Source organism: Gopherus flavomarginatus, chromosome 25, assembly GCF_025201925.1.
Source record: "Gopherus flavomarginatus isolate rGopFla2 chromosome 25, rGopFla2.mat.asm, whole genome shotgun sequence".
NCBI lineage: Eukaryota > Metazoa > Chordata > Testudines > Testudinidae > Gopherus > Gopherus flavomarginatus.
Window position 1 is genome coordinate 15,781,649 of NC_066641.1, and position 27,555 is coordinate 15,809,203.

The 27,555-nt window shown below is 40.9% G+C and overlaps 1 protein-coding gene across 1 annotated transcript in view; it reads right to left on the reverse strand.

Annotated features, from left to right (window-relative positions):
- Positions 1-27,555, reverse strand: part of MPP3 (MAGUK p55 scaffold protein 3) — a 50,036-nt gene that overhangs the window by 21,400 nt on the left and 1,081 nt on the right. The window contains exons 2-10 of the mRNA XM_050935129.1: positions 19,454-19,561; positions 15,669-15,787; positions 13,727-13,804; positions 12,375-12,455; positions 9,824-9,961; positions 8,853-8,934; positions 7,098-7,183; positions 5,719-5,793; positions 4,070-4,266 (exon numbers count right to left, since the gene is read on the reverse strand). Of these exons, the coding sequence (XP_050791086.1) occupies positions 4,070-4,266; positions 5,719-5,793; positions 7,098-7,183; positions 8,853-8,934; positions 9,824-9,961; positions 12,375-12,455; positions 13,727-13,804; positions 15,669-15,787; positions 19,454-19,478 (881 nt within the window). The 5' untranslated portion in view covers positions 19,479-19,561. The remainder of the gene's footprint in view (positions 1-4,069; positions 4,267-5,718; positions 5,794-7,097; positions 7,184-8,852; positions 8,935-9,823; positions 9,962-12,374; positions 12,456-13,726; positions 13,805-15,668; positions 15,788-19,453; positions 19,562-27,555) is intronic.

Genomic DNA, 27,555 nt, shown 5'->3' on the forward strand with positions numbered 1-27,555 from the left:
TGATCTTGGAGCTTCATGCTTATTCCATAAAAATCTAACAAACCAACTGAGCTAGCTGGAAAAGCATCTTGTATGGAGATGAAGTGAGACAGCCACGAATGACTCAAATATTCTAGAGTGCTCAAATTATTTGACCAGCTTCTAAACTTTCAATTTTATACTTAAAATTTAGCTACCTTCTTTAAAACTACTTTTAACAAAAGTGATTAACTTTTCTTCAGACTTTGCACTGAGCACTGATCACTGGAGAACCTTCCTTAAAGACAGTTATTTATACTACATACCAGTACATAACTCCATAATGGGGGCTAAAACAAGATGCCCAGGAATTTACATTATGTATATTCATGAGGGGGGAGTTTAATCACTTACACAAATACAGAGCAGCCCCAGATCTGAGGAAGAGGAGTGCCAGAATATTTATTTTTATCCCCGGGAAAGGGAATAATAGTTTTCCTGAGATCAATATTTGCAGAATTACCAATATTCTAGAACACAGAGGAATACCAGCCATATTTAACTGATATCTATGTACAATACAGCCAGGTTAGGACAGCTACTGACAAAAATATGCTGGCTGTGAGTGAGCTGCTTTGAAAATGGACTCTGTGGCCATGGTTTTATGTTCATGCCCCCAGGGAGTGCTCACTAATGAGATTACAGCCTGAAGTACAGCCAAAACATTTTAATTAAAAAGATGAACTTTTGTAAACAGCTGAACCCAGCTCTTTGGAAACCGTGGCAGCCTAACTGAGGTACAAGTACATACAAACAACAATACCCCAGAAATTCACTTTAATGGCGACCATGGTATTAACCTCCTTGTACATACTCCAGTGCAAACACTGGAACTACCAATGGGTGCCAGTGGAGGGAGCGTAGGTAGCACCTTTCCCCTCTTCCCCTGTAGCCTTACAGCAGTGGGACAGGATTTACTACTTGTTCTCTCAAGCACTAGGCTGTGCCCTTCTAATTTGCTTGATGTGTTCCATAGCCACAAAGATGGGTCAGACCCATGACCGCCCTGCCTATTATGCTTTGGACAGCAGCACATTAGAGAGTGGTGAATGCTACAGTAAGGTGCCTATTAAGCACAGTTCTCACCAGCATCTGGGTCAACCTGACCAGATGTAGAAAGATGCGGTGGGATTAAGGGTTCAGATATGTGTGGGAGGGGAGGTTATTACTGATTAATTTTTTAATTAAAATGCCAGTGCTTTATGGAGTTCAGATGCTTGGCAACTAGCAGCAGTATACACTTCTAAATAATAGCATCAATTTGTTTTGCTGCCAGTGCATTTGAAAATTTACAACCTACATCAACAACCTCCTTGCCTTTAAGGAGCTCAGAGCTGGCTTGACACTCACACTTTACATTTTAGTCTAAGGTAATATCTGATGCTTTTCTCTTATTGTTTTAAGAGATCAGCATGTGTAAAAACTCAATACCAGTCCAAAATAGGTGACATAGATGTTGAAATCATTGCAAGATCCTTCCATCTGCTTCACTTCAAAATCTCAGGCTGTTCAAAGATATCTCCATTTTCTGTAAATACAACGAGGAATCCGGTGGCACCTTAAAGACTAACAGATTTATTTGGGCATAAGCTTTTGTGGGTAAAAAACCCACTTCTTCAGATGCATGGAGTGAAAATTTCAGATACAGACAAATATATACACTGGCACATATACATTCTTCATGTGCCAATGTAGATATTTATGCCTATATCCATAATTTTCACTCCATGCATCTGAAGAAGTGTGTTTTTTACCCACAAAAACTTATGCTCAAATAAATCTATTAGTCTTTAAGGTGCCACCGGACTCCTCGTTGTTTTTGTGGATACAGACTAACACAGCTACCCTCTGACACTTGGCATTTTCTGCAACGTTCATCTATAGCATTTATAGGCAACAGCCCCTTTTAGATGCTCTCATTTTTACATAATGCAGCCTTGTTTGTCATGGAAACTTTATAATAGCTCTGAATATTAAAACAAAAGGAAGCCCTAATTACTACACTCTGCTGCTGGAGCAATTCACTCCCACAAAAATGGTAACTTGGGCAGGCAGTTCTGGTTTTGCTTTCCAGTAGCAGAACTCTCTCCTGAGGAGAAAATGGGGAACCCCATCCTCTTCCAGGAAAAACTGAAGTGCTTGGAGTAGTTTCTCTTTGTTCCACTCTCACCAGCTGTGGTGATTCTTCACAGTAGTTTCTCTTCATCTGGACCTTAGCAGTTGTTCAGGGCGGCCTCTTTCAGGTCCTCTCCACATGGATGTATTTTTCCCCATCTTTGGCTCCAAGCAGCATTCGTATTGCCCAAATCCCAGTGGCAGTAGCAGCTCTTTAGGTGGAGATGTCTGTAACGAATCCCTAATGGTGATGGTAAGTCTTTGAGGCAGCTTTAGGACCTATCTCCAAGTGACAAAGGGCTTTTCTGCATGGCTTCCCTACTCAGCTCAAACCCAATCAGAAGTTGCCTGGAAAAAAACTTGGTCTTTTAAGTAGAGGCAAGAGATGCCACTTGAATGGGTAACAATGAGTATCTGGGTATAAAGAGGAAAATACCCTTTTCTGTTCTTGTTGGTCTGCTGTCTACCTGTAACAGAACATCATCTTTCAGAAGGGTGATTTTAACATTATGTAGAAATCACACACACTCTTACTCTGCTCCTAAGAGGTCACAATTTAATGAGAGCTTGTGGTCCTCAGGAGCAAGCAGGATCAGGTCCTTACTTTAGATAGCTTCTCAGGACTAATATAAGGATGGCCATAGAGGGCCAGGACAATTGTCCCTCTAGCCCAGTATGCAGCCTTCTGACAGAAGACAGTGCCAGATGCCAGACTAAAAAAAAAACTTGCTACAGAGTTTGGATAGAAAACAGTTTATCTTGCGCTCTACCTTCAAGCTGTCCCAACACTGTTAGTTATCAGCAGTTTCCATGTTATATTCTATCACTTGTTTTCTCTTATTCTTAAAAAAAAAAAAGTTGCTCAGGTTCTTCTCTCCAATATCCTTGACAATTCCAGACAATGTTTTTCTTTCTCCATCTATTATGCCTCTTGGCAGCTTCTTAATTTATCATCATGCCAAAAATATTTTTCATGTGCTTAAATTTATACGCTGTGGTCTGAAACTCTCATTTCCATATCTGTATTACATGCTGCAGATTTTGATTATGAACTACAATCTGCTAAATAATCTACTTGCTGCAGTTCAATCATTTATATATGGCTTAACCAATTTACATAATTTTTAATAAGGAAATTTTGGCAACCTTTCTTCCAGATTTCATCTCAAGTCTGTTTTGGAAATGGACAAAATGCTAAGTGGTAAAATCAACTTAAACTATACAGTCTTCTTGCATAATAAAAAGGAAGGGCACCTTTTTTCTCCACTCTGCAGCTGCATTGTGTAACATTTTCCATTCATATAGCCCCTTCTATACAAGCATTTCACCTTAACAAAATTAATTCAGCCTCAAAACCCAAAGTGTGGAGAAGATATAGGAAATGTTATCTCCATTTTGTAGAGGAGAAAAGTGAAGAACAGAGAGAGAAAATTACTTTGTAAACACAAAATATCGTCCTGTGTAAAGTATTTCCAATACTGAAACAAATTTAACAATGAGAATACTTGTTATGCAATGTATAAAACACCTGTGGAACTCATTACCACATGGTATCCATAAGGTCAAGAACTTACAAAAGTTCAAGGGAGAGACACTTACACTAGGTTAAAAAAAAAAAGAAGAAACTGTGTCAGCCTTCATGCTTCAGGACATAAACTAACAATTTTACCACCTGAGCTAGGAAGGCTATTTGCATAATTTGTCCATTTTGAGGATTTTAGTACCTTTCTCTGGAGCTTTTGGTATTGGCCACTGTCAGAGACAGGATGATGGAGTAGATAGCCTCCTAGTCTGATCCAGTGTGGCATTTCCTATACTTCCTGTCATAAAATAAGAAGTAAAGTCCCCAAACAAAGCGTAAAAGCACCACAAAAATAATGCAACATTATGGTTATGATTTAATGAATGTATCATCCTATAACTTTCACTGACAAACCTTTCTTGGAACTGTTTTGAAGGGATCAATCCTGCCCTGAGGTTGGTATCACCAACACGCTTTGCTTGCCACCATGTTGGATCATCCTGGCTCACAACTTCTAAGATGTGTCTCCTCTTAAACGGCAACCCTGCCTCCTGACAGGGAATGGCTTTGTCCTCTTTTGGATTATAGCAGAAGAGCGCCCTCATAAATACCTTCAAGAAAAAAATAACATACTCTGCTGCTTGTCCACATAGAATTTTAAAGCACTTTTAGAATGGCATTTCCACATCCCTAAATATTATATGGCTTATACGTGGTTTCATATTGAAGTGGAAGAGTATCAAGCTACACTTACATACAAGTTTGATTTGTTCACTACTGTAGAACACGTGACTTTTTCTAGGTAGTATCAAAAGAAATAGTGCGGCAGCACACTGAGGCCCAAAGAAGGACCAGGGCCTCACTGCACTGGGCACTGCACAAACATCTACACAGACAGCCCTAGCTGAAACCAGCTTTGTCTAAAGAAGGACAAAATGCAACAACCGGACAGAGGAAAAATAAGGAGAGGAACTAGGAAGGGGGCAATGTGGTAACAGTAATAGAAACACAAGTTTGTGTAGATTAGCTATTTATTTATAAAAGTTACAGGATTCAGTATCTACCGAACTGTTTTGTACTACACAAATGGACACCAGATTTAGAAGAATCTGTAATAAGCAACCTGCCAATCATTATTAGGCATCTTACTATGGTCAGAAGAGAAATGGAGCTTGACAAATATTTGAAAGGATCTAAAGTGGATTTGTGAATTGATTATGGGAGGGTACTTCATGCATGTGGAGCTGCCAGGAAGGAGTCCTTGAAAAGGATTAGCAGACACTGGAGGCTGCAATTGTTTGGCTGGTTCATGACCAATATAGACAACTGGGTAAGTACATGGGAGGTTTAGTCATGAAGAGTCTTGAAGGGGAGGACCTGAAGTTTACATTTATGCAGTGAAGAAGTTGGAGCCAGTGGACAGGACCTTAGAGTGAGTGGGGTAACATTGTCAAAGCTACGTGCCAAGAAGATGGTAGCAGCTTTTTGACTTGAGTGGATTTCAAGAAGGCCAGAGAGGAGGTGGTTACAGTTCTCAAGGTTAGAGATAGTGCAGGCCTGGACAAGAATTTTGGTTTTATGGTGCAAGAGAAAATGCTAGATATTGGAAATGCTACGAGGGAAGATGCATCAAGAGTTAAGGCTAACCTTAGTTCGTGGTAAGCTAAAGTGTAAATCTACCCACTCTAGCCTGCTGTGTACTACATGTTCCATAGTGCACTTTGAAATGGGTATAGATTAAAGTGCAAAGCAGCAGGGTCCACATGGGCACTTCATGTGCGACAGACTAGTGCAGAGTAGATTTGTACCCTAGCTTGTTGCAAAATTAGTGTTCATATGCAGTCTGGTATCATCCAAATTATTTCTGTTTAGCAGAACTTTTTTTTCTGAGAGTACCTTATTATTCTTTTAGATATAAATCAATTTAGGGTCTCATTTTGCAAGTGGGATTTCCCACTGAAATCAGCAAGAATCTTCCATGCATAAGAATTGCAGAACAATGCTCTAGATTTTTTTATTTTTTTTTTAAATAAAAGGAGAGAGATTTCAGACCAGTTGCATACCTTGCTGTCCTTCAGACAATCTTCTTCTCTGATGGCTGGAATTATTTTTAATGTTATTGATCCCTGAGACTGAGCCTGAGAAAAAGAAAAAATACATTTCTTTCCATTGAAATAGTACAAAGAAACACTGCAGCACACTCCAATTCAGTTTCTGGTGCTAGTGAATTGTCTCAGCCTTCACATGCCAAACCAAGGCTTTCAACTTTGAAAAGACACTTTTTTAGCTTTAAGGTGATTACCATGATACTCCAAAGATGTCAAGTGTATATTCTGGTCCTTTTTATCCCTTGTATGTATTACCCTGTGCAGTATCCTATTTATTAAGGAGAGATGTATAGTAACGCTCAAGCTAAGCCTATATTGAGGCTTGCACTAAAAATCTCTCTTCATGTTTAATGATTATACTTACTTTCCAATTTAGACACAACTCACAGAATAATAGAACTGTCTGTCTTATTTAAGTACAATCTTGACTAATTTTTGCAGATAAAATTAAAAAGGAGCATTTAAAAAGGTTTTGTCATGTTTTCTACATATTTTTAAAGGTCCGTCTAGTTAAATAACTACAGTCCCCAGAAACTCTACACTTCACACACATTCTAACTTCGTCTCACATATAGGCCACTTTTGAAACTTTAAAGTTAAACACAGCTATTCCTTTTAGTCAGCATAACAGTTTTGGTCTAAAACAATATTAGCTGATTGACTGATCAAAGGAGTTACATCTGCCTCCCTGACCCATCAGCTTCATTGCTCAGAGACCATGGTGAGCCAAGGCACAAGAGGGGAGGTGAGCAGTGGGAGAGAAGGTTCTCTTGGGGCTGTGGCCCTGTTGGGATGAGCAGGTATGTGAAGGGGTAGATATAAGCAGGGCTTGAAAACAGGAGGGTCTGAGTGGGGCTTTAAGCAAGAATGTGTTAATGTCATAGGGGGTGAGCAGAAAGGTTTGCAGCTATGCAAGAAGCCTATGGGAGACCCATGCCTCTGACATGAGGTTTCCTTCAGCTCCCTAGCACACCACATTATGAATACACCGTATATATTTTAATGATTTTTTTTTAATCTGCAATTCTCATGTCATGAGCCAATCATGAAAGGGAAACTGTTGGTCAGAGCCATAGATAACCTATGTGTATCACATTTGTCATGTTCAGACTCAAACTCAAAGTTTCATGCAACTGTCTTAACTTAAAGCTGAAAGTTATCTATTTGATTATAAACAGTTGAAATAAATTCATAAGGACATTGTAAAGACAGCCCAATTCTGTCCTCAGTTATACCTGTGTAATATTATTAACTGAGGGGCAAGGGTCACCTATCTACTGCTTTAACAAGCCTACTTGGTAATAATAGATCTCAAAGTAAAAATAAGAGCAGACCAAAATCTGACTAATTTCTTCTGGTCGTTTGTGAAGCACAGCAATCCCATTGACTTCTTTTAGCTCATCTCCAACATGGACAAGACCTAAAAACAAGATAACTATATTAGAACTAATACTCAGTCTGCTAAGCTGCTTCTCACCTATTACCCACACCCATGTTAACCATGTGTGCCAAATGACTTTCCATACTAGTCCTGTACTCCTCCGCCAACATTGCACCTTACGGTCTCCTGCCTTCACACTACCTGCACTCTTGAACGATGACCCATAATCACCTAAAATGGCAATAGGGAGAGAGGGGGCACTTTTCAAACCACGTGTCCCATGGTAATGGTCAGGAGGAAGTTTATTGTCTAACCACACTGTCTGTGTAACGGACCTGCAGTGAGGGACCATTTTTACTGTGCTGTTTTGGTACACTGCATCTGTATCTCAATCCCCTGTCTGCACTTTGGACATTATACTGGAATGTACTTGCAAAGATGGACAACTCTTATAGAATTAGAAGATAAGCTGTTAATTCTTCATGCTGAATGGCCTCTGCTGCTGTGAACCATTTACAGACAGTTCTACACAGCATGGCTTCAGAAAGTCTCATGGGCTAAATTTTGAAACTGTAACCTAGAGCAAATCATAAAAGGTTTAGCTTTGCTCATGCAGTCTAGTTTTGTACTCCTAGTAATGTCAGCACTAGTTACTGACCATACTAGAACTTCACAATAAAATAGCCAGCTAGCAGCTCATGATCATACCAGAGGAACATCTCTATCCATCAGTTTTAAAGTGGAATTCCCAATTACATCAGTGGGAAGTTCTGCACAGAACTGGACAGAATGATATGGCTCACAATCACTATGGGTCCACACACAAAACATTTAGTATGTCTTATTGATTTATGTAAAATACAAATGATCTTATTTATTCACTGATGTCTACCTTTTACAGGAAGACTTAGTACTAACAATAGGATAACTGGGTAGACACTCTTATTTCAGACTAATATTTCTACAAAAGAATATTTAGAAGACCTTAGAAAAGGGTCAGCACAGTAGCCTTGGTGTGTTACAGCAACAGTATTCAGAGCTGAAAGCAAACCAAGGTTCTGGGTTAAAGTAAAAATAAAAAAGCCGCTTTGCAATTTTGTTTAAGTCAAAATTTGAGACTAGTCTTCCACATTCTATTGGCAGTTTTTATCCTATTAACCATATTACCAGAGAATCGGATTAAAAAGGTGCATTACTGATGTGAAGCGAAAATGCTAATGGCACTGTTTTAGTCCCTTTACAATAAATGTCTTATCAGATTATTTTAATATGGAAAATGCTAATAAGAGACCAGAAGAAAGCTGTAATTTACTAATATTTCTTCATCATAGTAATACATTAGCATTGGGATTGTATTACTATTGAATTAAAAAGGACAAATTATAACAAAAATTAATGACACTTCAATACTTTATTTGCTATGTATAAAATCTCCATGCAAGCCCAATTCAGCTCATTTAATAAATTCGAACAGAGCTGCCTCTAAGAAGTGCAAGGTCAAATATATTAGGAATTAACCCTGTGGAGACTGGAGATGTGCTGTATAAGCATTTATTTGGATATCTGTAGGGTAAACATCAGTATTCAAAGAGCTAACTTTGCTGCTGAGTAACCATAGAATTTCATTAGAAATTATTAGAACTTTTTACAAGTTTTAAAATGTAGTTTATAAATTGTATTTTGAAACTGCTTTTATTCAGAAACCTACCACTGCGGTCAGCTGCACCACCTCTCATGATTCTTGCTACAATCACAGCCCCCGTATTCTCATCCCTTCTGATGGTGGCACCCTGAAACATAAATAATAAACCAAGATAAAGCATTTATTTAAAGTACATTTAATGGCAAAATAATGAAAATGCTGATTAAATATTGAAAATTTGATTTTGTTCTTTTCCCAAGGGGAAGACAATAAGTAAATTTTGTCTTCCTCTGTAACTAATTTTGCCATCAACTCAACTTGTGTTTGGACACTGCTTTTATGTGATAATCAGATGGGTGAGTATGTCTGCAATCCCTTCTACCACTCTACTCTGTGCTGATTAGGCCTCAGCTAGAGTACTGTGTCCACTTCTGGGCACCACAACTCAGGAAAGATGTGGCTGAATTGAAAGAGTCCTGAGAAGAGCAATGAAAATGATTAAAGGTCTAGAAAACATGACCTATGAGGAAACATTGAAAAAATTGGGTTTGTTTAATCTGGATGAGAGAAGACAAAGGTGGGACAACAATTCTCATGTACATAAAAGGTTGTTAAAAGGAGGAGGGAGAAAAATTGTTCTCCTTAATCTCTGAGAATAGCACAAGAAGCAATGGTCTTTAAACTGCAGCAAGGGTGATTTAGGCTGGACATTAGGAAAAACTTCCTAACTGTCAGGGTGGGTAAGCACTGGAATAAATTGCCTAGGGAGGTTGTGGAATCTCCATCATGGGAGATTTTTAAGAGCAGGTTAGACAACTCCTGTCAGAGATGTTCTAGATCAAGGGTTGGCAACCTCTGGCATGCGTCTTTACCCTACTAGTTTAAGCAGTGCCTCACTGTCTATACTGTTATTTATACTCATGTTAAGGGTGTGTGTAGTTTATGTACTCTACATGCTGCAGAAAGGAGTGTGCAGTGTAGATGTACCCGAAGGGTGGGACCACTCTTTGACTAGAGAGGGAGTACCTTATACATACCAAAGGCTCTTTATTCTTCACTAGACGAACAATTTTAACTGATTCTTCATCAAAATCATCATCAATATTGTCTGGCAGAGGGGGAAGGACCGGGTCAAAGTTCTTCTGGGCCACAGTATCATGTACTACAAGCATTGCCTGTACAATAAGAAAAAAATAAAAGATTAAAATAATACAGGCAAAATTGGGAAGGATGCCATTTCTCTTATTCCAGACATAAGAGCTAGTGCAAGAAGAGCCTATCCACTATGGTGAAAATCCATATACTGTTTTCTTGGCAAGCATAAACTATTTCTCATCTAAAACAGTGCAAAGGTTCACAGCTAATGTAATGAGTTTCTGCTCTGCCTGCATTAGTGAAAAAGGAAGTTAAAGATCCAATTTGTGTTAAAAAGACACCTACATACTCAAAGAAAGAATCCCGAATATTTCCTCTTTTCTTCATCTTTAAGGGCCTGATCCTGTACCTCTGACGTCAAAGGGAGTTTTATTATGGACATCAATAGGAACAGGATCATGCACTAACTGAAAGTGAGGAATGATAAAGAAAGCACTTAACTGCTTCTTCAAGTCACCCTTTAACATTATCTTGCTTGTGCAGATTTTTGTGTATAATAATGCTTTGCCTTTTTTGCAGGCAAATCCTTTACACTTTTCATCCGCTCCAATCATTTGCTCTTCCCTGGAGTGATCTAGCCAGAGGCATTTAGCATTAGAGAAAAGAAATTGGAAAGACTGCATTACAGTGTTTGTCTTACATCAATAAATATTCCACATAATGGATATTTGGAAGCTTAGATGACAACCAACCATAAAACTTCATGGGGAGTCTACTGGTACACTATATAACATTCTATGGCTACATCGTCTTCTTTTTTTAAATTTAACTTTCAATAGCATATGAAACAACAAAATTGCCTGGAACAAGAGCTTTAGTTTGATTTTTGGATTCACATTGTTCTATAACATGTTTTTAACCTAGTTGTGTAATTAAAAGGTTTAAATATAGTTTGCTACATTTTGATTCCTGGCCAAAATGTTTCGACTAGCTCCTAAAGAAGCCCAATTGAGTTAACATTTGTCAAATATTTTGCAATCTTGAAAGGGAAGGAAGGTGCTTTGTAAGTGCAAAATCTATATTTATAATATTTAATTACTGCTGTTCTATGATTATCGAACAGCCAAATAAAATCCACCAGCCCTCGCCTCCCAAATTAAGAGATTACAGCTGTGCCTGCAACATAACTTTTCAACAAATTGAAGTAAACTGGAGAAGGGATTCTTGAATAATAGCAACCCAAATAGAGATATGACCATGAGGCTCCACAGATTCTTCTAACTTATTTTTGCAACTCTGTCAAAAACAAAACAAATGGTAGAAGAGAAATATCATAGTTTACTGGGTTCATCTACTCAAGAGCTAATGCACAGAACCAAAGTTTTGTTGCTCACAGTCCAATTTTTAAAGTAACTAAGATTTTAAACTGGCTCTCCCAAATTGCACATGGGCTCTGGTGATCTAATTGATCCTCTTGCACAGCTACAGGGATCCTGCACTGACTGAAACAGATGAGTTAAAATAAGTTCTTCAGAACAGTCATGAGCAATTAATTAATTCCACGGCTGGTGGGGGTAGTAAGATGGGGACAATGCTCTCTTCTCCCACCTTAGAAAATATGTAGGAGGGAAGGATAATGACCCTTCCTGCATTAGGAGCCTGTAGCAGGGCGATCACCCCGCTCCAGCTCAAAAAGGGTTAAAAGCCAGCCCTTGGAGAAGGCAGGGGCTGAGAGAAAAAGCTAGGCTGATTGGTGAAATAGCCACAGCTGGCCCTATAAAAGGGCTGTGAGCCAGGTTCTCACACATACACTCTCTGGCTTATGAGAGAGAAGGACCTGGATGCCTGAGAGCTGAGAAGGGCAGAGGGAGCTGGGGAGTTCCAGCGTGGTAAAACTGCAGGCCTTGCTAAAATGCCAAAATACGTACTGGGGCTGCAGAGAGGCAGTCCAGAGATAGGCAAAGGCAGCAGGTCCTAACCGCCTTACTGATGATGAGTGGTTTACAGACTGCAGTCTGTCCCAGTAAGTGGGGGCTAGATGATGACTGGCAGTAGCCACTGAGGCAAGGTGGGGATAGAGGTTTGGGGTGACCCAAACTGTGGGTTACTGCTGGGGGCAGAACCCCAGTGTAAAAGGGTACTGGGGTTTGGGTGGGATACAGGGGCCAGTGGCAGGTGGGACACTGGCCTGCAGAGGGTGCTCTGGGCTGGAAGAGCTAATTTCCAGGACAACCAGCAGGTGGTGCTGTGCTGGTGCCCTGCCACAGAGCCCCCTTATGCCACAAACCCCGCGTCAATTTGATCTGCAGGAGGAGACAGATTCTGCACACCTCTTAAAATGTGTAGGAATAGAACCCCGTCCTGCAATCCTTAGGAAGCATATTTGGGGTCTCCCTGTCCTCTTAGGTAATCTTAGTTGTAACTTGCCCTTAACAATGTTTTCTGTCTGGGAATCATGCTGAGACGTGCATTGCTTAGGAGTATGTGTTTTACCCTAAGATGTGGTGTTGACAATAGCTGAAGCAGCTCTTTTTCTTCATTATTCACTGGTGTAGTCTGCAATTCTTCAATTACCTTAAAAAGTTAACAAAAGAACGTAAGGCAATATATTTGCAACTGGATTTTCTGATCAATGTTTGTTAATTTCTGTGTCACGTTTCAAAGAAGCAACAATAACTGAAATATGCATTTAAAGGCAATCTCAATAAAATATGCCTCTAACCTGCTTTATTATGTGTATATTATAGTAGTGCCTGAATGTGGACAGAAATTGAGGCCTTTAGATGTAAATCCTAAACAAATACACCAACACTAAACTCTAAGTTGATTAACTAGCCTTTATGAGTACATTGTCATGGGGATGTGATAAACAATTTCAAATACTCCAAATACTTCCAGGCTTTTCAGTACATGATAACATCCCCTAGAGCAGTGGTTCTCAATCAGGAGCCTGGGGCCCACTGGGGGGGGCCGTGAGCAGGTTTCAGTGGGGCCACCAAGCATGGCCAGCATTAGACTCGCAGGGGCCAAGGGCAAAAAGCCAAAGCCCCATGGCATGGGACTGCAGCCTGAACCCCACCACTCAGGGCTAGGGCTGAAGCCAAAGCCTGAGGAACTTAGCTTCATGGTGTCCCCTGTGGTTTGGGGACTCGAGCAACTGCCCTGCTTGCTACCTCCTAATGCTGGTCCTGGCTTTTATATGCAGAAAAACAGTTGTTGTGGCACAGGTGGGCTGTGGAATTTTTATTGCATGTTGGAGGGAGGGGTTCAGAACCCCTGCCCTAGAGACCAACTTCATGTATCACTGAAGAGTGCCCTTCCTGATCAATTATAAATGGGTACAGATGGGTTCTATCACATTCTCTTAAGCCAGAAAGATGTAGGCTATGATGTTTCTCCATTCTCTTCAGTGTTTATACCCTTACCTCATACTTGGTAAGGCAACTCCCATCCTTTCATGTATTTATACCTGCTCCTGTATTTTCCACTCCATGCATCTGATGAAGTGGGTTCTAGCCCACAAAAGCTTATGCACAAATAAATTTGTTAATCTCTAAGGTGCCACAAGGACTCCTTGTTATCTTAGCCTCAGTAATATATTGTGGCAGTGAATTCCACAGTCACACATGCTGTAAATTATGTCCAAATGCTCCCTCAAGTCTTCTTTTAGGAGTCTGTAAACTGATGTGCAGCAACAGAAACAGGAATCAACTTTTTTTTAAATATGTGAGTTGTGTTTTAGTTCAGTCCATGCAAGAGTAATTTCAGTTGGAGACTTTCAGTTCTTTAGTATGTAACTTACAAATCTATGACATCAAAAAGAATTTACTGGACAACATACTTACATCCTCAGCTAAAGCTGCTGCACTATGTAAAACAGGGGTTGGACTCTGTCTTTCATAATGGCGGAGCTTTTCATGAATCTGAAACACAGGTGTTTTCAGGTAAGTGACTACAAAGGTCAAGAATTCCTGATTTTTTTGATACTGCAATGTATTGGAGGTCATTAGCTGAAAGTCCTATTGCTGAAACCAGAAGGATCCATGTCCAAAGGAAATATCATCAAGGCAACTAATGCATGGGAGATTTTTGAAGGTGCCAGAGGGTTTTAGGAGCACAAAGCCCAACTTGTGCTCCTAAATCCCTTATGCCTCTGAAAGAATCTTCCTTGCAGTGTAGCTTGGAGGAAGAAAAAGAAGACTTGATTGATGTCTTTGACCTTTTGCGTTAAATAATCATCTAACAGCTACGTGTTAGTACTCTGCCCATATTCAGACCTCACTGATCAGACTTATAGCAGGATCAAATCACTACTTTGGTGGATACTCAGTGATGATGACAAATCAGCAAAGAAAAGGATTGAAATGAACATTCTAATATTACTAGTGTGTTAACTGGCATTACTAATTCTATAGTAGTACTCCCCAAATTAGTCTTCTGGACACTTTTTATTAGCCCATGAGGCATATTTTTACATCAAAAGGGCATATTCTTTTGTCAAATATTATAAGTGTTAATGCAGTGGTCCCCAAAGTTTTCAGGGTCATGACCCCATTTAGCCCTGTCTGCCACCTCCCTGGGAGGTGGGGCTGTGGCTCCCAAGGAGGGAGCCATGGACAGGGGTAAGGGGTCAAAGTAGAGAGTGGGGCTGAGGCTGAGAACAGAGACATGGCCAGGGGCCAAGAAGGCTGGAAGCGAGGCCAGGAGCCAGGGCTGTAACTGGGTGGCGTTCCCTCCCCGTCCCCCATAAGTGCTGGCCCATGCCCCCCCAATGTTTTTCCATGCCCCCTAAGGGGGGGTCACACCCCACAGTGTGGGGACCTCTGTGTTAATGAATGATCCATGTCAAGAGCAGAATAGTCCTGCTCATATTTTTGCTGCTGTTGGTGCTGTAGATGGGAGAATATCTTGTGAAGTTGAGGTCACAGGCACTGACTCCATAGGTGCTCCAGAGCTGGAGCACCCACAGGCAAAAATTGGTGGGTGCAGCAGCCAAGCTCCCCACTCCAGCTCACCTCTGCCTCCACTCCTGAGCGCACTGCATCCCTGCTTTTCCTCCCAGTGCTTGCCACCATGAAACAGCTGTTTAGCAGCTTAACAAGCTGTGGGAGGGAGGGGAGAGGAGCGGGAACATGGCACGCTCAGGGAAGGAGGTAGGGAAAAGGTGGGGCCGAGGTGGGGATTTGGGGAAGGACTCCAGTAGGGGCAGGGAGGGGGCAGAGTTGGGGCAGGGACTTTGGAGAAGGCATTGGAATGGGGGTAGGGCAGGGTTGGAGTCAGGCCGGGGGTGGTTGAGCACCCACTGGTGCCAGGAGAAGTTGACGCCTATGACTGAGGTTCCATGGTTTAAAGGAAAATTCCGATTATTGCACTCTAAAATGTTTTCATTACTTGGCACTGATACTTGCATTTATCAATTAGTTAACTGACAGTAAAAAAAACCTCCAAATACAGAGAATTATTATTTTAACAATGAAAATATCAATTATGTAACAAGAGAATCCCCCTTCTGATTCTTAGTGATGGCAGCTTTCTCCAGCTTCAAAACGACATTCACTCAAAACTAGGCAAAATTTCATTTCAGAGCAAGCAAAAAAGAGTAATTTTCATAGGATATTGTTCATGTTTGTTGTTTTAAAGTAACTTTAATATACGTATTATCTCTGTTCAGTTTTCTCTTCTATAGGAAAACAAGTAATCCTTAGTAACACAATGTGGCAAAGAAATTAGGAATACTGAGAAACACAGAACACAAAGAAAAGGAAATTTTGTGAAATAAACATTTACCTTCATTAGATAACTCAGACTTTTTTCACTGAAGACATCTCTAAGGAATCCCATTTCTTCTTTGTGATTTGAATCAGGTCTTAGTTGAGATGTCAACAGGGCCAAAGTCTCATGCAATCCTAAATTAATTGCAAAATATAGAGAACAAAAGCTTTGTGGATAACTAACATCTCTTATCTTATCTGCGCTCTGTTATTGCATTGTTCATCATTTTATTTGACCAGTACAATAAAATTATGCTTCTGATAATTAAGGTTATACTGAGAGTTGCAGCTTATTTCCAATCATTGCTCTTGATTTTCAACTCCCTTCTTAAACAGCAAATCTCACATGAATGTTCTACATGTGCCAAAACCAGCAAAGGCAGAATCCATTTATTCTAAGATTGTAAAAAATCACAACTAGTGAAATTTTGCTCCCTGTGTCTGATGTTTCCCTGGGTTCCTATAACATTGGGATCTCTTTGAAATGCCTAATCACTCATCTACATTATATCTTGGTCCTAAGCTAGAGTAACCCACTTGCTTGCACTGCAGCATTGAGAGGTGTAAATAAGGAAAGAAATAGTATGAAGGATCCATATTTTGTTGATGTGGACATAGCTGCAAAAAGACAGACAGAATTAAGAGGAAGGTCACAACTTTTATTAAACTTTAAACACAGAGGAGGGGGACACTAACCAGCCATTACCCATGCTGTCCTGTACCAGGCACTTCCAGTGTAGGAGTTACAAGGCTTGTTACCATATAAACCTACCCCAAGTTATGGGTTTTCTCTGTCTATCAGGCAGAACTCAGCTGTCTCGGAGTCCTAGACCCTATCCCCACCCCATGAAGGAGACGGAGGGTGCAGAAGAGTGGGGACCTCAGCTGGCAAAGGGCACAAGGTCTCACCTCATCCCATGAGCCCAAGGCCCATCACCAAAACCCCAGGTCTTTTACCTCTGGGAACCATTCATTTTATTCTCTTAACTGCACTGGAAACTGGCTGCAAGTTGCAACAAATAAACAACTCAACCCAAGTACCTCAGTTAGATATTGAGCACATTCCTTCTTAACCACTGTGGCTTGAAGGTGCTGCAAGGAAAGCAAAAAGCTCCTGCCTGGAATGGAGCCAAAAGAAGTGCCACAGGCCCCCTGTCCCCCCAGGTTGAATCCTGGGGGGTGGGGAATGCTGGACAATCCGCACCCATCCTCACAACTAGATGTTTGACTCCCAGTGGAGAAGCTACATGGTGTTTCTTAGCAAGTGTCTCCCTTCCTCGCTGGTGGGCCTGTCCCCTTTCACCGCTGGCCCCATCAAGTCCCCCTCTGTTGAGGCAGGGGGGTGGCATTTTTTGTGTGGAGGAGTCGCCCACAGAGCTAGCTTAGCAATCAAGTTAGCAGTAACGCAAGGAACCTACAGGCCTGTATCCTGTAAGGCATTCGCTTAAGTAATGAGCATAAGGCTTTGAGGCCTTTGATCCTTAGCAAAAGTGGCCCAACAGTGACCCTGAGTTTTGGGGAACTGGGAACATTGCGCTGGAAGGGGGAGTTTGTACAAAACAAACACTGAACTGATGCTAGGCTTGGATATTTTAGGATAAAAATACTGGCAGATGCTTAACCATGAACTTGCCTTGGCAACAAATTGACGTACATGATAAGTTAAAATCATTAATATACTAACCAATATAGGATAAGGATACCCCAGCATTATTAGGGTGAGGAAGTTCAGTATGGGCAAAGGAAGATGAGCATTTGTATGAATATCCATGGCAAATATCAGATTCTATAATAGGCCAGACCACCATCTCAAAGAGATCTGGACCATCGAACTTATTTGGCATGCCAGGAACAGAGGAGATGACCGCTTGTCTCTTACCACCAGATTCCTAAGGGTGTGAGTATATGTAAGGAATGCTACAAAATATCAGCTTAACTTTATATTACTGCTATCTTTGTGGTTTGGAGCAGTTGTGTCTTTAAGTAGTTTTATTAGCCCAAAAAGTAAAGTTTTGCTTTGCCCTCAGAGTGAGTGTCATCGTTGCACACATCAGTGTCTGGTTGGGAAACCCAAACTTCATAACTTTGCTCCTGTTGTGTCTGATTCTGGGACTCAGAGGACTATAATCCCCAACTCTTTAAATTAGTAATTAATGGGAAATCAATAATAATTAATAACCACTAAAGAATCGAGCAAGGGGGGAATTCTGTGGGAATGACTACACTGCAGCTGGCAGCATGCCTCCCTGCCCAGACAGACTTGTGCTAACTCTGCTTGAGAGCATGCTAAAAATAGCATTGTGGATGTTGCAGTGGGGTGGCAGCTTGAGCTAGCAACCTGAGTCCAAGCCCACCCAACCCTTTAGGTTTGAGCTCAGCTGACTAGTCTGAGCTACCAATGCTGCAACAACCATACCGCCATTTTTAGCACACTAGCTCAAGTAAAGCTAGCATAGGTCTGCCAACCCAGGCTAGGAGGCATGCTTCCATTTGCTCTATAGACATACCCCATGGGCCAGAATCATCAAGAAAGTGGGTGTGGTGGGTACTAGGTATACCCATTAGCTGTTTGAATGTGATTTCCATTGTAGGCAAGCAGGCTGGAAGGATACGCCCAGAGTCACTCTCTGAGAGTGGAACTAATGGGGAGGGGGAGGAGTTTATAAAGAGGAGGAATGGGAGCCATGGAAAACTCAGCGGTGAAAGAGTGCAAACGCAAGGATGGTTTGCTGTAAGGACTAAAGTCCAGGGATTTTTGCCAGTTTTAGATTCAGACTGCAGGCTTCTTTACCTCACTAGAGAAGAATATGAGAATTTCAGCAGGCTGTGCTAATTGCAGACTGTTGTTGCAGAGATTCAAAGGGAGTTTGAAAGAGACTGTGGAGCTATCACTTGTTTCCCAGACTTTGAGGAGCTTGTGTGTCCTACAAAGGGTTTGGACACAATTCCACAGAGACAGAACAATAAATCCTGCCAGAGCAGACTCCTAAGAAAGTGTACATAGATATGTGCTTTTCAATTTGTGATCGTACCAAGTATTAAACTTAGGGAAAAAACCCCTGTGAGTGTTTATCTTTAAAGGGGTTGACATTCAAAATTGTTTCAAGGGTAATAAGTAAACTCTTATGCATTCATCTATTCAAAGATTTAGTAAACATTTTCCTTTAGAGATTGTCACTCTCCTTCTAGCTGATTTAACTCTGTACAATATATATAGACAGATCTCTGAAGACAAAAAACTCTGGTCTGTACCATAGCAGAAAGGTAAGCTGAGACACAGTAAGGGGAAAGAAATACCATACCGGACATTTGCATATTGCCTTCCTGAAACCCATTATGCTAGCTAATGAAATAATGCTTTTAGAAGTCTGTACCAACTGAGCTGATGGATGGATATGCCATGATCTGTCAGCAATTAGCTGACACTGCTAATATTGTCCTAACAGGTGCTATTTATCTGGTTAGCAAGAAGTGACATAAAAAGTATCAGAACTGTAGGAAAATGATCTTTATTGTGCATGCATAGAGAACAGCTCCTATGTTTGTCCGGTAGGTACCTGGCCACCAGATTACATTACTGAACTCCAGGTGTGTCACCAAACTATGTTCCTCCTGAAATCCGTCTCTTTATCCAGTCCCACTCATACTGTGATATCCTTGATTTTAAGTACTTGCATTGATGGGAAATGAATTTGTACAATCTCAACTCTAAGTTAACAAATTAAATTACAGATAGTCTTTTGTATGAGAACATACTAGGATTTCAGCCATTCTTAAATTGAAAGTATGCAGACCAATTACCTGAATCTTCCGACAGCACTGGCATAGCTGTTGTCTTTTGCTAGAGACAAATGTTCAACTTAAAACAAAATGATTTTCTTCTTGCAGGACTGCGATTCAGAAACAGCCCTGAAACAAGCAAAGATAATGTCTGAGGTCAAGTATCTCGGACATACAGATATTTTATTATCCTGTGTAATACTAGCATTTTCATCTTAGTGCATCCTTCTTTAGTAGGCTGTTTGGGCTAACTATGATCAGGGTCCAATGCCCAATGCAATTATGTGGCTATATAAATGGTAACATAATATCTTTTTGCCAAGGTGTTGCACAGATCTTGATGCTGCATAATCCAGAAAATAGCCATTTCCATGCCTGTTCGTGCTCTTCTGCTTATTAGTCCACAATTTTAGGCACTTCAGGAATACCCCAGAGGGGCAAACTGATAACTGGCTAGGAGGTAATGGGGCAGCAGGAGCATGATGTAGGAGGGGAGCACCACAAGGGACTTAAACACTCGGTGGGAGCAGGAGTAGGGAACGGCCATCATATATCAGTTTTGCATTCTGTAGGAACAGTATTGGGTCCAGGCATAAGCAGGTGCAACTCTTATTAAAGTCAATTATTTCTAGCTCTTAGATGAGAAGGTAGCATAAGTTAGAGCAGGGCAACATCATTGTACATCCCTGTTATTTCTTTTCTCTATTATGCTTCCCCTTTCACTAGTAAATTTCTCAATTTCAAATAGGAACAAACAGTTACTCTGCCCCTCGAGCCGGCCCTGATTGTGATTTATAATGGTTTATGATCGGTTTCTACCTAGCCTTATTTTTCCCATAAACATTCATGACACAGCTCATTACCTAAAAGAATTGCTAGCTTTTCTTTTCAATATGGGCACAGTTCTATTTTAGGTTAGCCAGTGCATTAGAAGCAAGGGCTTGATCTTGCAGAACAGGCCCCTTGCCTATGTCAGTTTACATCAACTCAGAGTATTTGACTGAAGATGTGACTGTAACAAGTTATTTTCATTCCCAAAAGCTCTTGTTTTGCCAATCATCTTTTTGTCATTCTGAACTATCCTCACTCAGCATTGAGAGTGGAGCACTTAGCTGTAATAAATTTGGAATCAATATGCTTAGATGAACATGCCCACGAATCTTTGAGGTTTCTTTGGTTTTGCAGTCTTCATTTGTACAGTTGCTGCCACCTTTCTTGGGCCCAACCAAACTCCTTTGTTGCAGAGTGTGTGTTTTACTCATTCAGTGTAATCTGGAATTTATTTCCTGTTCAGTTTCAGATTCTTCTCTTTGGCATGCTGCAGAACATTTTGCAGCCTCTCACTGAGGTGCTGTCAGGGAGTGTGGGGTAGTTAGGGCCCTGCACTTCCTACTTCCTGTGATTTGCTGTGACTCAGCCAGCCAGTAAAACAGAAGGTTTATTAGATGATAGGAACACAGTCCCAAGCAGGGCTTGTAGGTACAGAGAACAGGACTCCTCAGCCAGGTCTCTCTGGGGACCAAGGATCTTAGACCCCAGACTTGAGGTTCCCTGCCTCTTCCCAGCCAGCACAAAACTGAAACCAAAACCCCCTCCAGCAGACTCTCCCCCTCCTTCTCTCCCCCTCTCCCTTTATCCAGTTTCCCAGGCAAAGGTGTCGACTCGCCCCACCCCCCTTCCTGGCTCAGGTTACAGGCTCAGGTACCGTCCCTCACCTGAAGTTATCCCCTGCTCTTCCATTCCCCATGCAGACAGTCCCAGTAAAATTAAACATTCCCAGGTCAATCCACCCCACTTCCCTTCTGTGTCACAGGTGCTAATCAATTTCACTCCAAATTAGTAAAGTTTCACATACTGTATATAAACTAACATGTTAAAATATATACTGTATTTTGTACATATCTATCCAAGAGTACTTTACAAATTAAAATTATAACTGATATCAAAGAGACAAGGTGTGTAAAGTAATATCTTTTATTGGACCAACTTCTGTTGGTGAAAGAGACAAGCTTTCCAGCTTATACAGAGCTCACCTGTGTAAACTGGAAAGCTCGTCTCTCTCACCAACAGAAGTTGATCAAATAAAAGATAATATCTCACCCGCTTTGTCCCTCTACTCTCCTGGGACCAACACAGCTACAAGAATACTGCATACAACTGATTTCAATAAGACTTTAATATTAGCTATAAAATGAAGTTAAAATACTGAGTGCCTATTAAGAACCACAACACAAACTACATGGAAAAAAAAGAACTTCTAACCTCTACATTAGAAAATTGATATTTTGAGCATTACCCTAACTACTGAGTCAAAATGTTTTAAAAAAAGATCATCATTGCTTTTGCCATAATCAGGAACCTAAACATTTACAAGATCTTTTGAATTTTGAAGGCTGAACAAAATAATATCAGTTGAATTCAACTCTGATGTAGGAACTGGTAATACAGCAAGTCACTTTTTCTGCTCAAGCAGTATTGAACATTTGGAGCAAAATTCTATGCTTGGGTACATTAGTGTAATTCATTGACTGAACAATTTTCACAGTCCATGGTTTGAGGTTCTGTCAGTTGTCATTGTTAATTACTGTGTAGTGTTTACATTTTAACCAGCATCTGCTGACTTTCAGAATACAGCACCAAAAAAGTTCAGGTTCGGGTTTTTTTAATAGTAAGGAAGTTGTTTATTTGGGATGCCAAGTTTAGGCAGCAAGGTATGTGGCTATTGTTGCTCATGGATATTGCCAGTATAATTAGATTTAGACAACTAAACTTTATAACACTCACGAAGTTTTTTGAGAAACACCAATAATGACTGCTCTTCTTGGAGCGGACAGTCCTGGAACGCACAAGGAGGAGAGGCAATTCATGATGTAGTCCTAAGTGGAGCACAGGATCTAGTCCAAAAGGTGAATACAGCTGAACCACTCAGTAATAGCAACCATAATAAAATTAAATTAAACAGCTGGGGAGGGGGGTGAAACCCACCATAGTGGCATTTAACCTCAGAAAGATGAACTACACAAAAATGAAGATGCTAACTAAATGGAAATTAAAGGGAACACAAGAGTGAAAAGCTTGCAAGTGGCAGGGAAACTTTTTAAAAGCATAATAGAGGCTCAAATTAAATGTATACCCCAAATTAAAAATAATAGTAAGAGGACAAAGGCCGCAATGGCTGAACAACAGAGTAAAAGAAGCCATTAGCAGCAAAAAGGCATCCTTTAAAAATTAGAAGTCAAATCCTACTGAGGAAAATAGAAAGGAGCATAAACTCTGACAAGTCAGGAATAATTATGCAGGCCACAAAAGAATTTGAAGAGCAACTAGCCAAAGACTCAAAAACTAACAGCAAATTTTTGTTAAGTACGTCAGAAGCAGGAAGCCTGCCAACAATCACCGGGGCCAATGGATGATCAAAGTGCTAAAGGAGCACTCAAGGAAGACAAGGCTATTGCAGAGAAGCTAAATGAATTCCTTGCATCGGTCTTAACTGCAGACGATGGGAGGAGGATTCCCACACCTTAGTCATTCTTTTTAGGTGACAAATCCGAGGAATTGTCCCAGATTTAGGTGTTAACAGAGGAGGTTTGGGAAAAACTGATATATTTGTTATCAGCAAATTAAAGTAGTATGGATTGGCTAAATGGACTATAAAGTGAATAGAAAGCTGGCTAGATGGTTGAGCTCAACAGGTAGCGATCAACAGCTTGATGTTTAGTTGGCAGCCAATATCAAGCAGAGTGTTCCAGGGGTTGGTCCTGGGATGTTCAACATCTTCATTAATGATCTGGATGATGGGATGGCTTGCACTCTCAGCAAGTTCGCAGATGACACTAAGCTGCGGGGAGAGGTAGATATGCTGGAGGGTAGGGTTAGGCTCCAGAGTGACCTAGACAAATTGGAGGATTGGGCCAAAAGAAATCTGATGAGGTTCAACAAGGACAAGTGCAGAGTCCAGCACTTAGGACGGACGAATCCCATGCACTACTACAGGCTGGGGACCGACTGGATAAGCAGCAGTTCTGCAGAAAAGGACCTGGGGATTACAGTGGACGAGAATTTGGATACGAGTCAAAAGTGTGCCCTTGTTGCCAAGAAGGCTAACGGCATATTGGGCTGCATTAGTAGGAGCATTGCCAGCAGATCAAGGGAAGTGATTATTCCCCTCTATTTGGCACTGGTGAGGCCACATCTGGAGTATTGCGTCCAGTTTTGGGTCTCCCACTCGAAAGAATGAGGACAAATTGGAGAGAGTCCAGCGGAGGACAACGAAAATGATTAGGGGGCAGGGGCACATGACTTATGAGGTAAAGCTGAGGGAACTGGGGTTATTTAGTCTTCAGAAAAGAAGAGTGAGGGGGAATTGATTGCAGCCTTCAAACTACCTGAAGGGGGGTTCCGAAGAGGATGGAGCTCAGCTATCCTCGGTGGTGGCAGATGACAGAACAAGGAGCAATGGTCTCAAGTTGCAGTGGAGGAGGTTTAGGTTGGATATTAGAAAAAAGTATTTCACAAGGAGGATGGTGAAGCACTGGAATGGATTACCTAGGGAGATGGTGGAATCTCCATCCTTAGAGGTTTTTAAGGCCTGGCTTGACAAAGACTTGGCTGGGATGATTTAGTTGGGGTTGGTCTTGCTTTGAGCAGGGGGTTGGACTAGATGACCTCCTGAGGTCTCTTCCAACCCTAATCTTCTATGATTCTATTAATTAAACAGTAATAAGTCACCAGGACCAGGTGGTATTCACACAAATATGAAATTGCAGAACTACTAACTGTGACATGTAACCTACCACCTAAATCAGCTTCTGTACCAGTTGACTGAAGGATAGTTAATGTGATGCCAATTTTTAAAAAACTCCAGAGGTCAATTTGGCAATTGCAGACTAGTAAGCCTAACTTTAGTATCAGACAAATTGATTTAAACTATAGTAAAGAACTGAATGATTGACACACAGATGAACACAGTTTGTTGGGGGAAGAGTCAAGACAGCTTTTGTAAAGAGAAATCATGCCTTACCAATTTATTGGAATTCGCTGGGGGGGGGGGGGTCAACAAGCATGTGGACAAGGGTGATCCTGTGGATATAGTGCACTTGGACTTTCAGAAAGCCTTTGACAAGATCCATAAGCAAAGGCTATTAAAGTAAGCTGTCATGGGATAAGAAGGAAGGTCTTCTCATGGATTGGTAACTGGTTAAAAGATAGGAAACAAAGGGTAGAAATAAATGGTCAGTTTTCAAAATGGAGAGAAGTAAATAGGGGAGTGCCCCAGAGATTTGTACTGAGACTTGTGGTGTTCAACATATTCATAACTGATCTAGAAAACGGGGTACACAGTGAGGTGCAAAGTTTGAAGTCAATATAAAAAGCAACAAAGAGTCCTGTGGCATCTTATAGACTAACAGAAGTATTGGTGCATAAGCTTTCATGGGTGAATACCCACTTCGTCAGACACATGAGGTGGAAATTTCCAGAGGCAGGTATAAATATGCAGGCAAGAATCAGTCTAGAGATAACAAAGTTAGTTCAATCAGGGAGGATGAGGCCCTTTTTTAGCAATTGAGGTGTGAACACCAAGGGAGGAGAAACTGCTTTTGTAGTTGGCTAGCCATTCAGTCTTTGTTTAATCCTGAGCTGATGGTGTCAAATTTGCTAATGAACTGAAGTTCAGCAGTTTCTCTTTGGAGTCTGGCCCTGAAGTTTTTTGCTGCAGGATGGCTACCTATAAATCTGCTATTGTGTGTCCAAGGAGGTTGAAGTGTTCTCCTACAGGTTTTTGTATACTGCCATTCCTAAAATGACTTGTGTCCATTTATCCTTTTATGATTGTCCAGTTTGGCTGATGTACATAGCAGAGGGGCATTGCTGGCACATGATCGCATATATTACATTGGTGGATGTGCAAGTGAATGAACTGGTGATGTTGTGGCTGATCTGGTTAGGTCCTGTGATGGTGTCGCTGGTGTAAATATGTGGGAAGAGCTGGCATTGAGGTTTGTTGCATGAATTGGTTCCTGAGTTAGAGTGACTATGGTGTGATGTGTGGTTGCTGGTGAGAATATGCTTAAGGTTGGTGGGTTGTCTGTGGGCGAGGACTGGCCTGCCTCCCAAGGCCTGTGAAATTTCCACCACATGTGTCTGATGAAATGGGTATTCACCCACAAAAGCCTATGCTCCAATACTTCTGTTAGTCTATAAGGTGCCATAGGACTCTTTGTTGCTTTTTACAGATCCAGACTAACACGGCTCCCCCTCTGATACTAGACAATATAAAATTACTCAAGAGAGTTAAGTCCTAACTGACTGAAAAGAGTTACAAAGGGATCTCACAAAACTGAGTAACTGGGTAACACAATGGCTGATGACATTCAATGTTAATAAATGCAAAGTAATGCATACTGGAAAACATAATCCCAACTATACATACAAAATGATGCATCTAAATTAGTACCACTCAAGGAAGAGATCTTGGAGCCATTGTGGATCACTCTGAGAACATCTGCTCAATGTGCAGTAGCAGTCAAAAAAGAAAACTAACAGAATGTTAGGAAAGGGACAGATAATAAATAAATCCATGGTATGCCCACCTGACATGGGAGGCTGAGGTTCATGTCTATGGTCTGAATCAGGCAGAGACAGAATCAGGAGCTCCCACATCCCATGTGAGTACCCTAACCACTGGGCAATTAGCTGCAGTATTCTGGTGTGGGTGGGTCTCACTTGTTCGGATCAGAAAGTTCAGCCTGGACCTGGGAAACTAAGTCTCGGAGAAATAGCAAAGTCTCCCAACTCCCGTTCAATACCCTAACAATCCAACTGCACTCCGCCTGGGCTTTGCTGGTGAGTACTTCTTGTCCTAACACTGGCTTCCAGCTAATAGGTTCAGTCCTACACCTATTAGGTGACTAATAAATAAAGGCAAAACTTAGTGTTGAGCATGCAAATTACAATACACAAGTGTATCATTTCAACACTTAAGGCATAAACTCACTGAGATGCACTCTTCCCCTCATACTGGGCACTCTCCAAAACCCTAATTCATTTTTAAGTTTATTCCTGCTCATTTATTATTGAGGAAGAAGGTTTGACCAGCTTAATGGCCTAGAATCTTTAAATAGGATTCCGACATTGTTTGGCCTGTCCACATTGGATGGCTGAGCTATATTAGAAATTGGTTTAGCTCTAGTAATTGAATTGTCTCATTAGAGTGACCTCACACTTGGTAAAGCAACTCACATCTTTTCATGTATTTATACCTGCTCCTGTATTTTCCACTCCATGCATCTGATGAAGTGGGTTCTAGCCCAAAAAAGCTCATGCCAAAATATGTGTTAGTCTCTAAGGTGCCACAAGGACTCCTCGTTGTTTTTGCTGATACAGACTAACACAGCTACCACTCTGAAATATGTTTATATAGTTTCCAAACTTGGTTTGTGGCTTAATATGGAATGAAGCATCAGTATAGTGGACATATTTTCCAAGGTAGACTGTTTTTCAAAAATCAGAGGGGTAGCCGTGTTAGTCTGGATCTGTAAAAGCAGCAAAGAATCCTGTGGCACCTTATAGACTAAACGTCTGTTAGTCTATAAGGTGCCACAGGATTCTTTGCTGTTTTTCAAAAACAATTGCATTTCAACATCTTTCCAGAAAATCAGTACCTATAACAGGTCAGGAAAGGCATATGAATTATAACATTTTGGGTATTAGAAACTTCATGGCTGTCTGCTATTAAGCAGGACTTCAGTTTCTTGGAGACATTATCCTTTTGTCTACCAAGAAAATTCAAAGCATGGCTTACTTAACCTTTTACTTAATTATGGGATTCAAGTATAGTATTTTACAGTGTAAAGATATCAAAATAAATTTATGTCTCTGAATTACTGTTATATTAAGCAAGAAGTCCCTTGAGCACTGAAAAAAAATGTAACTATTCAAAACCGCAGAGTGCAGTTATATAATGTGATGCCTTGTTTGGTACTTAAATACCACAGTGACAGGTGTCTTAAAATAGCCAGTAAACCAGATAACTCAAAAGATATATAAACACATAAAAGAAGTGAAATTGCAAGAAACCAAGCACCTAGTCTTATAAAATCTGACACCTGTCAAACAGGGCATGA